This window comes from Caenorhabditis briggsae (genome assembly GCF_000004555.2).
Source record: "Caenorhabditis briggsae complete genome, chrX, whole genome shotgun sequence".
NCBI classification, from domain to species: Eukaryota; Metazoa; Nematoda; class Chromadorea; order Rhabditida; family Rhabditidae; genus Caenorhabditis; species Caenorhabditis briggsae.
The window spans coordinates 2745674-2758103 of record NC_013491.2 but is presented as its reverse complement, the minus strand read 5'-3'; the positions used below and the strand labels follow the sequence as shown (position 1 = coordinate 2758103).

At 38.8% G+C, this 12430-nt stretch overlaps 3 protein-coding genes across 3 annotated transcripts; all 3 read right to left on the bottom strand.

The window, feature by feature from the left end:
- Window positions 1-114: 114 nt before the first annotated feature.
- On the bottom strand, window positions 115-581 carry CBG27463 (the record flags this gene model as incomplete). The annotated part of the gene is made up of 2 exons (XM_045238923.1): window positions 115-188; window positions 440-581. 2 exons carry the CDS (start codon window positions 579-581, stop codon window positions 115-117), a joined length of 216 nt encoding a protein of 71 aa, XP_045099829.1.
- A 777-nt stretch (window positions 582-1358) lies between these two features.
- On the bottom strand, window positions 1359-2142 carry CBG15974 (the record flags this gene model as incomplete). Its single annotated transcript, XM_002643318.1, has 3 exons — window positions 1359-1598; window positions 1645-1887; window positions 1936-2142. 3 exons carry the CDS (start codon window positions 2140-2142, stop codon window positions 1359-1361), a joined length of 690 nt encoding a protein of 229 aa, XP_002643364.1.
- A 1403-nt stretch (window positions 2143-3545) lies between these two features.
- On the bottom strand, window positions 3546-10897 carry Cbr-pqn-34 (the record flags this gene model as incomplete). Its single annotated transcript, XM_002643319.1, is given in 20 exon segments — window positions 3546-3764; window positions 3816-3911; window positions 4562-4688; window positions 4916-5158; window positions 5204-5379; window positions 5435-5644; window positions 5694-5876; window positions 5937-6164; window positions 6822-7031; window positions 7034-7242; window positions 7439-7662; window positions 7717-7838; window positions 8362-8642; window positions 8692-8840; window positions 8887-9082; window positions 9128-9196; window positions 9802-9895; window positions 9900-10019; window positions 10066-10167; window positions 10856-10897. Coding segments are annotated over 20 exon segments (3300 nt in total).
- Between the last annotated feature and the right edge of the window lie 1533 nt (window positions 10898-12430).

Below are 12430 nucleotides of genomic sequence, written 5' to 3'. Positions count from 1 at the left end.
TAAGCTGATCTGATTTCAATTGTACGGATTTACGAAACTAAAAATTGTACGGAACTGAAAATAGCATCATTCATAAATTGATCCGATCATAAAATTTTATAAAACAAGAAAGAATCAAGCAGGTGCAGGTGGTCGGTATGCTGGGTTCTTGACAACCACTCCTTGTCTGAGGATGATTTCTGGTGGTCCTGAAATTTGGTAGAATAGCACATTGTTGTAAAAAAAGAAGAGAGAGGAGGTGAGGTCACGGGACTAAAGGCAAAAAATACCGTAGACAACAACTTCTTCTTGCAGTTCCTCTTCTAACTTTTTTGAACTCTCCAATCATGTCATAGAGTTAGTTTCATAAAGTTTCATAGAACCATGAGAGAATAATACATGTTTAGGCTACGGTAGTCCTCCATCGGAAAATTTTCAAATCGTTTTGAATAACTCTCACCTTCTTGTTGAACTGGTACTCCATCCACTATTAGATCGTAGCGTATGTAACGAAACGAAAATTCAAGTGGTGTTCGGATTGCTTGTACATACAGTATTCCAGGGTAGAGTGGATCTGTCACCGACTGTTGAGGCGTGGTCATTACTTCCTGAATCGAAATACCTGAAAAATCAAAATCCATCAGAGAACGTTATGGAGATGCAAAAAATGAAAATGAAATGATAGAAAAGGAGCGGCATTCGTTATCAGACTAAGTAGTATACGGAATGTATGAAGAGAGATAAGCACGGAGGCTGGAAAAAAGTGTAAGAGAATTGTTCCAGGAGTGGAGGTGTATAAAGTGAAACTGAAATGAAAGAATCGGATTTGATGAATATCACGGAATTATTTATGTTCAGTTCTAATTGAATTATTTATGTACAGGGCTATGTCGATAGTTCCGCCAAACTCCATCATGTTTAGGACTAAACAATGTCTGAAATGTCGAAATTAGCTTCGAGATAAGAGTTGTGCATTTCAATTTTTCTGGTTTCGTACAGAATATGTGTCAATTATGATCTACTAGCAGTCTACCACTTTTCCAGGGCCCCAATTAATTTCTGCTTTTTCAAAAAGTTCAGCATATCTTTTCACTTTTTTTTCTTGACCGTAAGAAACTTTACTTGCCACATTACGATTTTTCTGTTCTTGGTGAATTGATAATTTCTCAATTTGTGACAGTTTGACGGTTTTATTGCCATTTTCCAAGCCGACTGTTGTTCATTATCTCTTTGTCTTCTCTTATCATTAATTTTTCCTTCCATTTGTCTATTCACAATACCTTGTGATGTTAATCAATTTATTTTTATCATTAAATAAGAAAAATGGGACCATTTTTACAATCATGATTTTCGGTGCATAAGGAAGGGTGAAGTATAACTTATTGACCAAATGTCTTGGCTTGGAAGGTGCGAGAAGAGGTCAAAGCAAAGTGTCTCGCTGGTCCTTGTTCGGAGAACTCAGACTCTCCATCGATGTTAGACGAGAATTCTGGAGTCGATTGTTCATTGAGCTTCTGCCAGAAGCAAGCCTTCATGTTCTCGAATCTGTCGTAGCAAGCCAAGTAGGACAAATCGAGTTGGGTGACGTTTCCAGGACGTTGGTCGCAGAATGTGAAGCACTGAAAGAAATAAATTACAGTAGAAAAAATTAAAAAGATTAGGTACCTTGTTTCCAGCCAGAGTTGTTCCAACTGCATTTCTGACACAGCAATCGGTATGGTCTTGTCCTTGAGCAGCACAGTATTGGATGTCAGCAGCGGCTTGCATTGGACAGTAGTCCTGTTTGAAGTACATAGCTTGGAGAGCAGTCTTGGTATAGGTACGGAAGGAGCATTTTGAGAGACAGGCATCTGGAAGGTTTCTCTCTTCACAGCATCTCATGAATTTCTCGTCTGGGCTCATGGTGCGCTGAAAGAAGCTAGGATTAGAAATTTGCAGTTTTGGAAGCTTTTATACCTCAGCCTTGAAAGAAAGAGTCTTAGAACCTCTTGCCTTTGCACTGAAGCATCCATATCTTCCACAAGAATATCCTCCTCCACATCCACCGGAGCATACTGGAGGTGGTGGTGGAGCACATCCTCCACCACAGATACCCGATGCGAAACAAGCATCAGTGACAGCCAGAATAGCGAAAAACCCGAGAACCACTAAAGTAGTTTGCATTTTGAGAAAAGTAAGAGATTTGAATTTTGTCAATGCTTCTCAAGTAGTTTTTATAGTTTTTTTCGAAATGCATTCACAAAGAAGACCTGTTGATGAGTCAACCACAAAAGGTGGTGGTGTTACGCAAGAATAATAGACATTCCAAACACAGTAAGCTGCTTTACAGCAGTGTGTGGTTTTTTTTTCGAAGAAAGTGAAGACAAAAAGTAAGATGAAGTAAGAAAGACAAATAGCGCAAGCTTGGTTCGATGAAGACAAAAACGACACCAATTATTTGGCTTTTTTGCGCGATTTGGAACAATGCAACTAGCCGATTTTCCTTTGCCGATCATCTTGATCATCGGAAATAGAACCTCAAGAAAAAAAACGACTAGGGAAGCACGATTATTGAACTTTGGAACAGCTTAAGCTGCTTTATGCTTTTTTTCTCTTGAAGCTTTTTTATATTCAAATTTCTCAATTCCTGGATTTTCTACTTTCTAAAATTCGGAATTTCAGATTTTCAAATTTTTTCGAATTTTTCCAAAATTTCAGAGATCCTGAAATTTGAATTTCGAGATCCTGGAATCTCAGAATTTCATAAATTCAAAGTTTTGAAATTTAGAATTGCAGAATAATAATTTCGAATTTCGCAAAACACTGAGTTCCAGAATTCTTAACTTCCGAATCGTCAAATTTTTGATTTTTCGATAGAAAATTTTTTTGGAAATAAATCATTGAAAAATATAAGCTCACCCTCTACTTGAAGCCCATCCTGAGAAAGAGATTGAAAAATTGAAGCCCATGGACTTATATTATAGGAATTACGGTAACTGAAAAACTAAGAATGTTCAAAAAATTCTGTAAATGCAAAGTTCTGTTTCATAAGCTCCAAAAATTTCAAAGTGATTGAACACTTGACAGCCGAGCTCTAGGCTCTTGAAAATGGTAAAAATGACCGAAAATTGACCAAAAATAAGTTTTCGTGTACTTCAATAACCGGTACTGTGCCTGCTTCTTTCGAAACACGCAAGTTAAAAATTCTCAAAATGAGAAATAAGTTTAATATTCATTCGTAAGTAAAACTGGCCAGTTCAAAATTGGTATATGAAAAGATTTTCAGATGGGCACAAAAATGACAAAATTACAGAGAAGAAGGCATGGGATGAACAAGTTAGGAGAAGAAACACTGAACGATGTGATTCAAAAATTTGTTGACTCAAAACGCAAGAATCACAGAAAAACTTTTTTTTTTAATTTCGAAAAAAAATCTGTATTAATTTTGATTGAGAGTTTTGCAAAAGCTCTTAAGAGAAGAAATATGAAAAAAACGTAAGTGAAAAATGCGCGTAAACTGGTTTCTACAAAGCACCAAAAGGAGAAATTGATTTAATGTTAATTATTGATTTTTGATTTTCCAAATATCAATTATTTTTATGGGCCGGTGTTCCGGAATGAGGGATCCGTGGCTTCTGCCAATATTGATCGAGGATCGCAAATCCATCAATGGTAGCTGACAAGTGTTTAGTGGCAATTTGAGAGAAGTTTTTGGCACCAGAATCATATTTAAACATCATATTCATCATTGCTTCGGTACACTTTGGCGGTCCTTGACCCGAAATTTTGCAAGCAGTGTCAGAGACCTGAAATATCGTAAATGCTGAGAAAACCTTTCTTGGTTTGCCAAGATTCACCTCGTCCCAAGTATACAGCCCTCGGTATTGACACTTTTGATCACGGAACAAGATGAGGAAATGTTTGGAGCTGGATGATGCCATTTGAGCAATCGTCTGTAAGTCATTGTTTGTATTTTTAAGATTTACGGTCTATTTCTTGAAATTGCACTTTTCAAAAAGTTTTGAGAAAAGTCCAACGTTGTATGGTCAGCTGTCATCAATTTTTTTTTGTATGTCTCAAATAAGATTGACCATATAGCTCATTTTATTTCGTCAAGACACTGAACACGTCGAATTTCGGTGAGTTTTTTTTTCAAATTTGTAATTTACCGCACCAAAATCGTAATTATTTAAATTATGAATAATCAACTGATTGCGTTTTTACCGCAATTCAAACATTTAGGCCTGTTATCTAATTAGCATTTACCGAATTTTCTCTAATAGAAGCAAACCCGAACCGTCAACTTTGAGCTTAATTATCTCTACACTTGTGAAAGATATCGAAAATTTGTCAACTGATGAGTCATATATCATAATCTCACTAATATGTCGTTAGTTAACAAAACTTTAATATCTCTTACAGGAGTTGAGATAATTGATCTCAAAGTTGAGGGTTGGGACAGGCTTCTATAAGAGGAATACGGTAATTCTTTCAATAATCATCGTTGCCCGCTTTGGCTTGTATCTGGCCCTCTACGAAGCGTTCTAGGCTTCATTTCTTGTCCAAAATGACAATTCATATCTTTTCAATTCGAACATCTTACCGTTTGACGAGTAGCATTGTTGACCGCACCGGGAAAGACACTGAATTGCAGCGCATTATTGATTAATCCTCGATTCGACTTGGTCACAGTTTTGGCGAATAGTTTGTGAGCTGAAATGTGAGTTTGGTCGTTAGCGAACGTTGTCGGTGAAGGGACGAAAACACTGATTTGTTTTTTTGGCGGCCCGTAAATTGAGTTTTCGAAAAGGGGCTTGTCGCCGATCACAGCAACTTTTTGATGCTCAACAATTCATTTTCTAACTTTTATACATTCAATAAAGGCCAAGCCTACATGATCCCAGTACGCCAAGGACCAATCTACTTGATTCCTCAATTTTACGACCGTCTTGCTTACCCCACCAAACAACAAAAATACTCACTTGGCTCCGCCAGACTGCTCACTGAAACCCTTTGCTCCACCGACGACTGTCCCCGCATTCTAGGAGTATTCTGTCTTGACTCGGTGACCTCACTCATTTGAGATTTTGTCCTAATGAATGGCGGTTGTGAGTGTCCCCGTCCTGTAGACCTCGCTGACAATTCGGCTCCCAACTCTTTCTCCAACTTCTTTCTCTTGTACTCTTCCAGAATTTTTTGTCTGAAATTATTTTTTTTTGTCTCATCCGCTGAGTTATTCTCCTACCGTTGTTGTTCCTTTTCCACTTTCTTCCTTAAAGCCAACTCCTTCTTCTCATTCTCCACTTGTCTTCTCTCGGCATTCCTCTGCTCGGCTAAATCAACTTTTGTTTCAATTTCCTCTTTTCGTTTCATTGTTTTTGCGATGAGCGCTGCTTTCTTGGCAATGCGTCGTTCTGCGGCCTGGAAATCCCACAATTTTCACAAATGTTGACAGATTTCAATAAGTAAAACATACAATCTTTTCCATATTCTCCCCTGTCAACTCATCGTCGCCGAACGTGCGACCAGGGGTATCTGTAGGACTGTCATCAGATTTTCGGCCAGTGGAGAGATCATCACGATCACTATGTCTACTGTAGTTACGTCCTGGAGCCAAATTTTCCGAGTGATTGTCTAGCATCAGCTCGGGGAATCGTCTAGCTGCTTCTTCGGGTTGTGTAGTAGTCTGACATGATTCAATGATACACATAGTCTTATAAATTATGTAAATCTACCTCATCAGTGATATGTGGCACTGATTCCTTGCTATTCACCAGGTCAAGCTCATTCTTAATGAACGTCTCGTTCTGCCAAGTTCTCCTAGACGGGATTGATCTTGCTGGCATCTCTTGTTTGTAAGTCATTCCCCAATTTGTCAAATTTCGATTGATTTCAAGTGGTGGATCCGCTTGTGTGGCCTGAAAAATGAAAATTGACTCTCTAGACTACTGAATCTCAAGTTTAAGGCTTAAACTCACATCATCACTCTTGGAATGCAGATGGAAGGCGTTGTGATTTGGCGGGAGCATCTGCTGCTGCGCTTGTTGTTGTTGAGGCATTGGTGGTTGTTGTTGCATCGGCATCTCCATGTCTAACGGTTTATTCGCCGTTTGAATATAGCCCATCTGCGCTGGTGATCCGTCCAAATTGTAGCCTGGTTGATTGGTGGCAGCCATCCCGTTGAAACCCATTCCAGCTTGCTGCATCTGAAAATAGCAAATAAAGGGTTGCCTTCAAATCTCTCGTGACATGAAAATGAGCGCTTTTCAGTTTGCTACGCTCGAAAAATTAACTAAAATAACGCTAAATATCCACTAACACAGATTCAGTCTTTTTCAGTAAACTGAGCGTAAATAAAGCGCAACAAGAATCTTTATACGATGTTTTTGAAGTTATATTGTGTGAAGAAATTGAGTTACGCTTAGAAATCGCATTGAATGCCCTTGTGTTGATTCACGAACTCCCATTCCGCAACATAATCAGCTAAAGGGAACTAACTTTTGTAATATCAGTAAGATATTCTGAAATTTACAGTTTCGGGAAAATCGCAATTATTAACATTTCCAAAATCGAATTTTTGATGAAATTGTTCATTCTGAATGATAGAAAATCACAAAATTGAGATAAAATGTTTGATATACCGTAACAGCTGTTACAGAGAGGCTCCTTGCGGTAGAACGACTCTAAGGCAGACTTCCAAGTATAAATTTCTGTCTACACGGATTTCAGAAAGTTTGAAAATTAAATTAAGATTGACTTGACCCTTGAAAAAACACTAAAAATGATTGTGAGTGCTTGAGCGATGAAAATGCGCTGAAGACGCGCCAAAGGCGCCCCAGCTAAGCTAGTTACTGAAAACCTACCGGTGGATATCCTTGTTGAACTGAAATAGGCTGCATATGATGTGGAATAAAGTATCCCTCTGGTGTATAAGCTCCAACTGGCTGAACCGGCATCTGTCCTTGTTGCATCTGCATTTGCTGCTGCTGATAATCACCAGGATACATCGATTGAACCATATAACCAGCATGATTGATCATTCCGTTGCTCAAACTGTTTCGCAACTGAAAAACTAATAAATATATAGAGTTTTTAAAGCTTTGGTACTAACCTGAGATGGGCTCGCATAGTTACCCTGAGCTTGTGCTTGCTGCTGTTGTTGTAATTGCTGCTGCATGTAGTAGTCGTGTGGCGTTTGAGGGTGTTGGATGTAGGACTGTGTCATTTGTGCAGCTGCGTTCATGGGAAGTGTCATGTAGTTGGCTGGGTATGGTTGACCGGCGGCTGAAATGTTTATTTTGTCTCTAGTGGGGGAAAAATTAGATTGATAGGAAGCAAACTGTGATATTTCCTAGAATGATTGAAAGTGAATTCCAGAAGCTTCTTCCAAAAAACCTCCATTATCGCTCCATTGGCTTGTTTATTTTTTTAATGATTCCAAACAGTTTTAAGACGCTTCTAATATTGTAAAATGTCTCACCTTGCACCACACTTGGCTGTGAAGATGCTCTGTTCAATCTCGCTGATTGTGTCCCATCCTCTCCATCCTCTAATCCCACTCGCAGCTCCAACGCTCTCAATTTCGCCTCAAAATGATCATACCACTCCTCTTTTCCCTTGTTTCCCTGATCGTTCTCATTTTTTCCTCGCAGGGCAAAAAACGCCGCCTTGCTCTTCTCTAATCGTTCGGTCTCATTTGCAGAGCTGAAACAGAATTTAATTAAAAATGCTAGATAAAAAAAAACAACAGCAACTCACTTCATTTGTGCCATCTGCTGGTCGTGTTTTCGTCGTTTTTCTTCCATCGCAAGTCGTACAGATGCTGTTACACTGCCATCGTACCGATTCAGCTGGGCAGTGCCCGCCTGATTTTCAAAGCCCTGGAAAAACACATCATGAAGTGGTTTTTGGAGAAAATGATAGGTGAACGCTTGTAGTTTGTATTAATTATGAGTGTGTTTAGAAACCGAAACATTGAGAATTTCGGTTATTATTGAAATATGGATAATGTAGCCTCAATTGTTGATTTTTTTTTTCTTGAATTATGATTCAAATCGTTAGGTGCAGGCTAAAATTATTCCCACACTTGTGATTTATGACAATTTCGGGTTAATTTGACGCTATACTCTATCTTTCGAAATCCATAATGGTTGTATCTGGCAATAGAGCCTACCCGAGTTAATTTTATAACTTGCGTAATTGGTTTTTTTTATTTCGGGGTTTTTCCAGTTTCAAAAATTCTATCGAAACTCGAATTTCATAATCTTGGCAAGATCTGTATTACAATTTCTTATTCAAACATGAATTTTAAACTTTGAAGTGAGCTCCCAAGCTATTTAAGCATACTTGACAACTACGCTAGAAAATTTCATTTCCAACACCGAACAAAATAAAAAATCTCACCTGACGGATAGTCTGAAAATCCGTAACCGAGTCCTGATCCATACTTCTCCTTTGTAGAGTAATGGAAGCTGGTCGAGAATAGAACAAACTATCCTGACTCATCCGGCTGACCGATCTTGATGGCCCTTGAGAATGCGATGCCGGAGGTGGGGGATTATACATCCTGGGCCGATTCCGATTGTGCATTGATGATCGTGCAGCAGCATTGGCAGCTCTCAAGTCAGGAATCGCCGATGCCGGTACAAATCGTCTCGGAGAAGGTCCAACGCGTGGTGTTTCGACTAGAAGTAGCATTAGTATTAGAATGAGAATTCCACACCTAGATAATACCTGGTTCTGGTGTGACTGGCGGTTCGAATTGGACAAAAAGGTCAGCCAAGAAGGCGTTCACATTCATTTGAAGTGAGTCACGTAGGTAGAGGAGGTCTTCGATCTCAAAGTGGAATGGGTCATTGGCAAGGTGGTGGTGACAGAATTGTCTGCAAGAAATAGAAAGGTGTGGTAGGTCATAAAAGTGATACTCACTGCAACAGCATCAAATTGTACTGGCAGTCCCGCGTAGTCGCTGCTTCATTAAATGAAATATCAGCCACCGGCATTTCCTGGGGCCTATACCAATGCAAAAGTGCGCAAAGACATTGGCCATCAGAAATATCTTCATATAGATCCTCCATCTCCGGAATATTTGTTACAGAATCTTCTCGTTCCACATCATCTCGTACTAATAGGCATATCTTGTTGATCCAGAATAGCAGTGCATCGACACTATCGATTGGTTTCTCGCTAGGCTCCACGGCGGTGTGGCGGCTGGAAAAGAGATTTTTGGTTTTTGGGTCTATTTTTGGAAATAAGGAAGTTTTTTACGAATTAAGTAATGAGGAAAGTTTGAGAAACTGGTATCATTTCAGTGAATCGTGTGTAATTGGGTGGTGGCTACCTTCCTGACTGATAGTGAAGAATTTGTGGTTTCCCAGGTATTTCGCTTATAGAGTAGTTTGATGTTTTGAGCTTTTGAATTTTCAGAAAATCCTAAAAATCAATATTCTAGAAATTATGAAGTAGAAAATAGCTTCATATTCCGGTGAAAGACGAAGAAATGCCAAAATCATCTGATTTCCAACTTTGCTTGTCTAGATTTTGAGGAAAACTATAAAATAACTGCCCTCATGCTGGAAACGGGCTGGTCCACGTTCTTGTTTGACTACTGTCTTGGCCCAGCTTGACTAGAACCGGATAAGTCGTTGGCCGGACCCAAATTGTTTAGGTATGGTGTTCCTGGGGACTAGAATCTTCGTTATAAGGTCAACTTTGCTCTTTTCGGTAACAGACGCTACAAGGTTCTCTCACAAAAGTATTTTGGAATCAAAATCTATATTTTTCATCTATCTAACCAAATAATACTCACCTCACTGCTTCAACAACTCGACTAACGGGAATCACGTCTCGTAGGTGTGCCATCATCAATGCATCTATGATTGCAAGATGGGCGGACTGAAAATTCCACATTCATCGATTTTTTCAATTTTAAAATTTCAAAAAATTACCATATTAAACGGTGATGATGCAATCAGCTGTGACTCTTCAACCAACTCATTCCCATCATGAAGAACATCAATTCCGTAATCGGTGAGCACGGCGAGCACGGCTCCATGTCCTTTCTGAATTGTTAATTAAGGCTCATCCTTGAGAATGGTGGAAGCTCACCGTGACTAGTGCTGACTCCTTGAATATCTTAGCAGCAGCTTGCGCATACAATGAACCATTGCACAGGGCTCCAAGGACTGCTTCGTCAATTTGAAAGTGTCCCTGAATAATTGATAAGGGTATTTGTTTGTAGTTTTGTTGTGGCTACTTCAGTTAGTTTTGCCAAAGATATCAAAAAGCATTCTACATACAGTAAGGCTCAATAAGATATACAAAAAACATATTTTCAGTGGATTTTGGTTATGTCGACCGATTTCAAGAATCTGGAACTCGGCTGTCAAGTGTCCGATCACTTTGAAAATTTTGGGTCGTGTAAAACAGACATAGATTAAAGACTTTGCATTTACAGCAGTTTTTGAAAATTCCATGTTTTTCAGCTAATTGTAGATTTCTGACGGACATCCTTTTTTCTCCTGTTTCTGAACTTTCAAAAAAGCAGGTGTCCTTCAGAAATCGACAAATAGCTGAAAAAGTTGGAATTTTCGAAAAATTCTGTAAATGCTAAGTTTCCAATCTAAGTTTGGTTTATAACCTCTAATCTAGGTCGGTTTGAAAACCTCTTTTCAAAGGGGTCGGACACTTCCCAACCGTGCTCCAAACTCCTGAAAATGGTCAAAAGCAAATGGAATTTACGGTTTTTCATATCTTGTTGACCGGTATCTTTGTATTTTTGATTACAATTAACGTTTATTCAGCATATTAAATAATTTTCTTGTATATCTCACAAGAAACCAGGGTTGAAGGACTGTCCGACAGGCCCAAAACCTCAAAATTAAAAAGAAAAACTCACATTTTCATCCCGTTGAACGCCATCTCTCAGCTTATCCGGCATATCCCTTCTTTCTTCATAAACCCGTGAAATTAACCATCGAATCGAAGCAGCCAGTTTACCCTAAAGCTCAAAAAATTGATCAATTCCTTTTTTCTCCCTCGCAAAACTTTACTGACATTGCACTTGAGATGATGTTTCATTTCGTATTCTATCCGTCCGGACTACTAAAAATGCATGACAGAAAGTTTTACAAGGGACGATTGGTGACTTTTTCTGGACAGCCCCATTCGTTTAGAAAGGAAGAAAAATTGGTTTTTGATGCAAACCTCATTTTCGTCGTAATCTTCTTGTGCAAGCAGTGCTGGTAGGGCGAAATCCATTCTGGCTACGGATTTGCCAACCTTTCCGTCTGCTTCTGGAAGAAAATTGAGATTTTTTTCAAAAAAAAACGAAGGATATGCAACGGAACGACTTGAATTTCACAACACAAGTGTTTCGAAAAATAGGGAGACGAGAAAAATGGTGAAATTGAGACTCAATAGAGAGTGTTACAAGTGAAAAGTGAACACAGAATGAAAACCGTATGAAGGTTGCAATGACCACAACCACTATGCATTGTATTTATGTGTGTTGTGGTGAGGGCCAATCGGATGGCCGGGGGCCGCGGGTTAACAATGGCCGATGGAGTGAAGAAGAGGGACCTCCTTTTGCTCGTTGGGCTGCCCTCGTATTCTATCTCCCCCCAGCCACTCGGCTTGTCTCTCTTGTCTCTCACTCGTGTTTAGGAGAGAACAAGAAGAAAGAGAGAAAAGAGAAAGAGAGAGAGAGGGGAAAAGAATGGGATGGGGTGGTGGAAGAAAAAGAAAACGGGGCAGCCAAAAGATGACTGCTGTGCTGACCGTTTCGCTTCGACGGGCGGTGGTGGTCGAGATAAGAGAGCACGAGACGCAGAGAATGTCTTGGTCGGGAGAAGGTAATCGTTCTCTCTTTTGTTCCAGAAAGACAGAAGAACACCGTATCACCAATAATCACTTTTTTCCTCATTTCATCCTCCAATTAACTTCTTTCTTCCTAATAATAATTGGATAGTTATGTAGGGGAAAAACAGGAAGCAATTAGCGACCTCGTTTCCTTTTTTCCTAACATAAGATCAAGATTGTCTCTCGGAGAAAGTCAATGAGTAATAATACACTGTGAAATAGCAAAAAAAACGATGTTTGCACATTGAGAGACAGAGAAAATTGGATAACAAAAAACTAGCGGTTTTATTTGCAGTTTTGAGATGTTTGCCAAGTTTTTTGGAAGAGGAAAAAAATGGAGAAGAACAGATGTAATTTTTTAGGAGATATTTGAAAAAAATAGATGAAATTTGTTTTGGAGACCACCGAAGTTGAAATTCAAGGGAAAAATCGGGAAAATATAAAAATTCTAATTTGCAAAAAATGCTTTTGAACTAAATTCAAAAATGTTAGATTAGTTTTATAGAAAATCAATTTTTCAAAAGTATTTTCAATTTTTGCACAGTCAAATTATGGTTTTTAGACTTTAATAATGCAAACTTTTTAAAAAATTATTTTGAAAAATGTTTCTTCT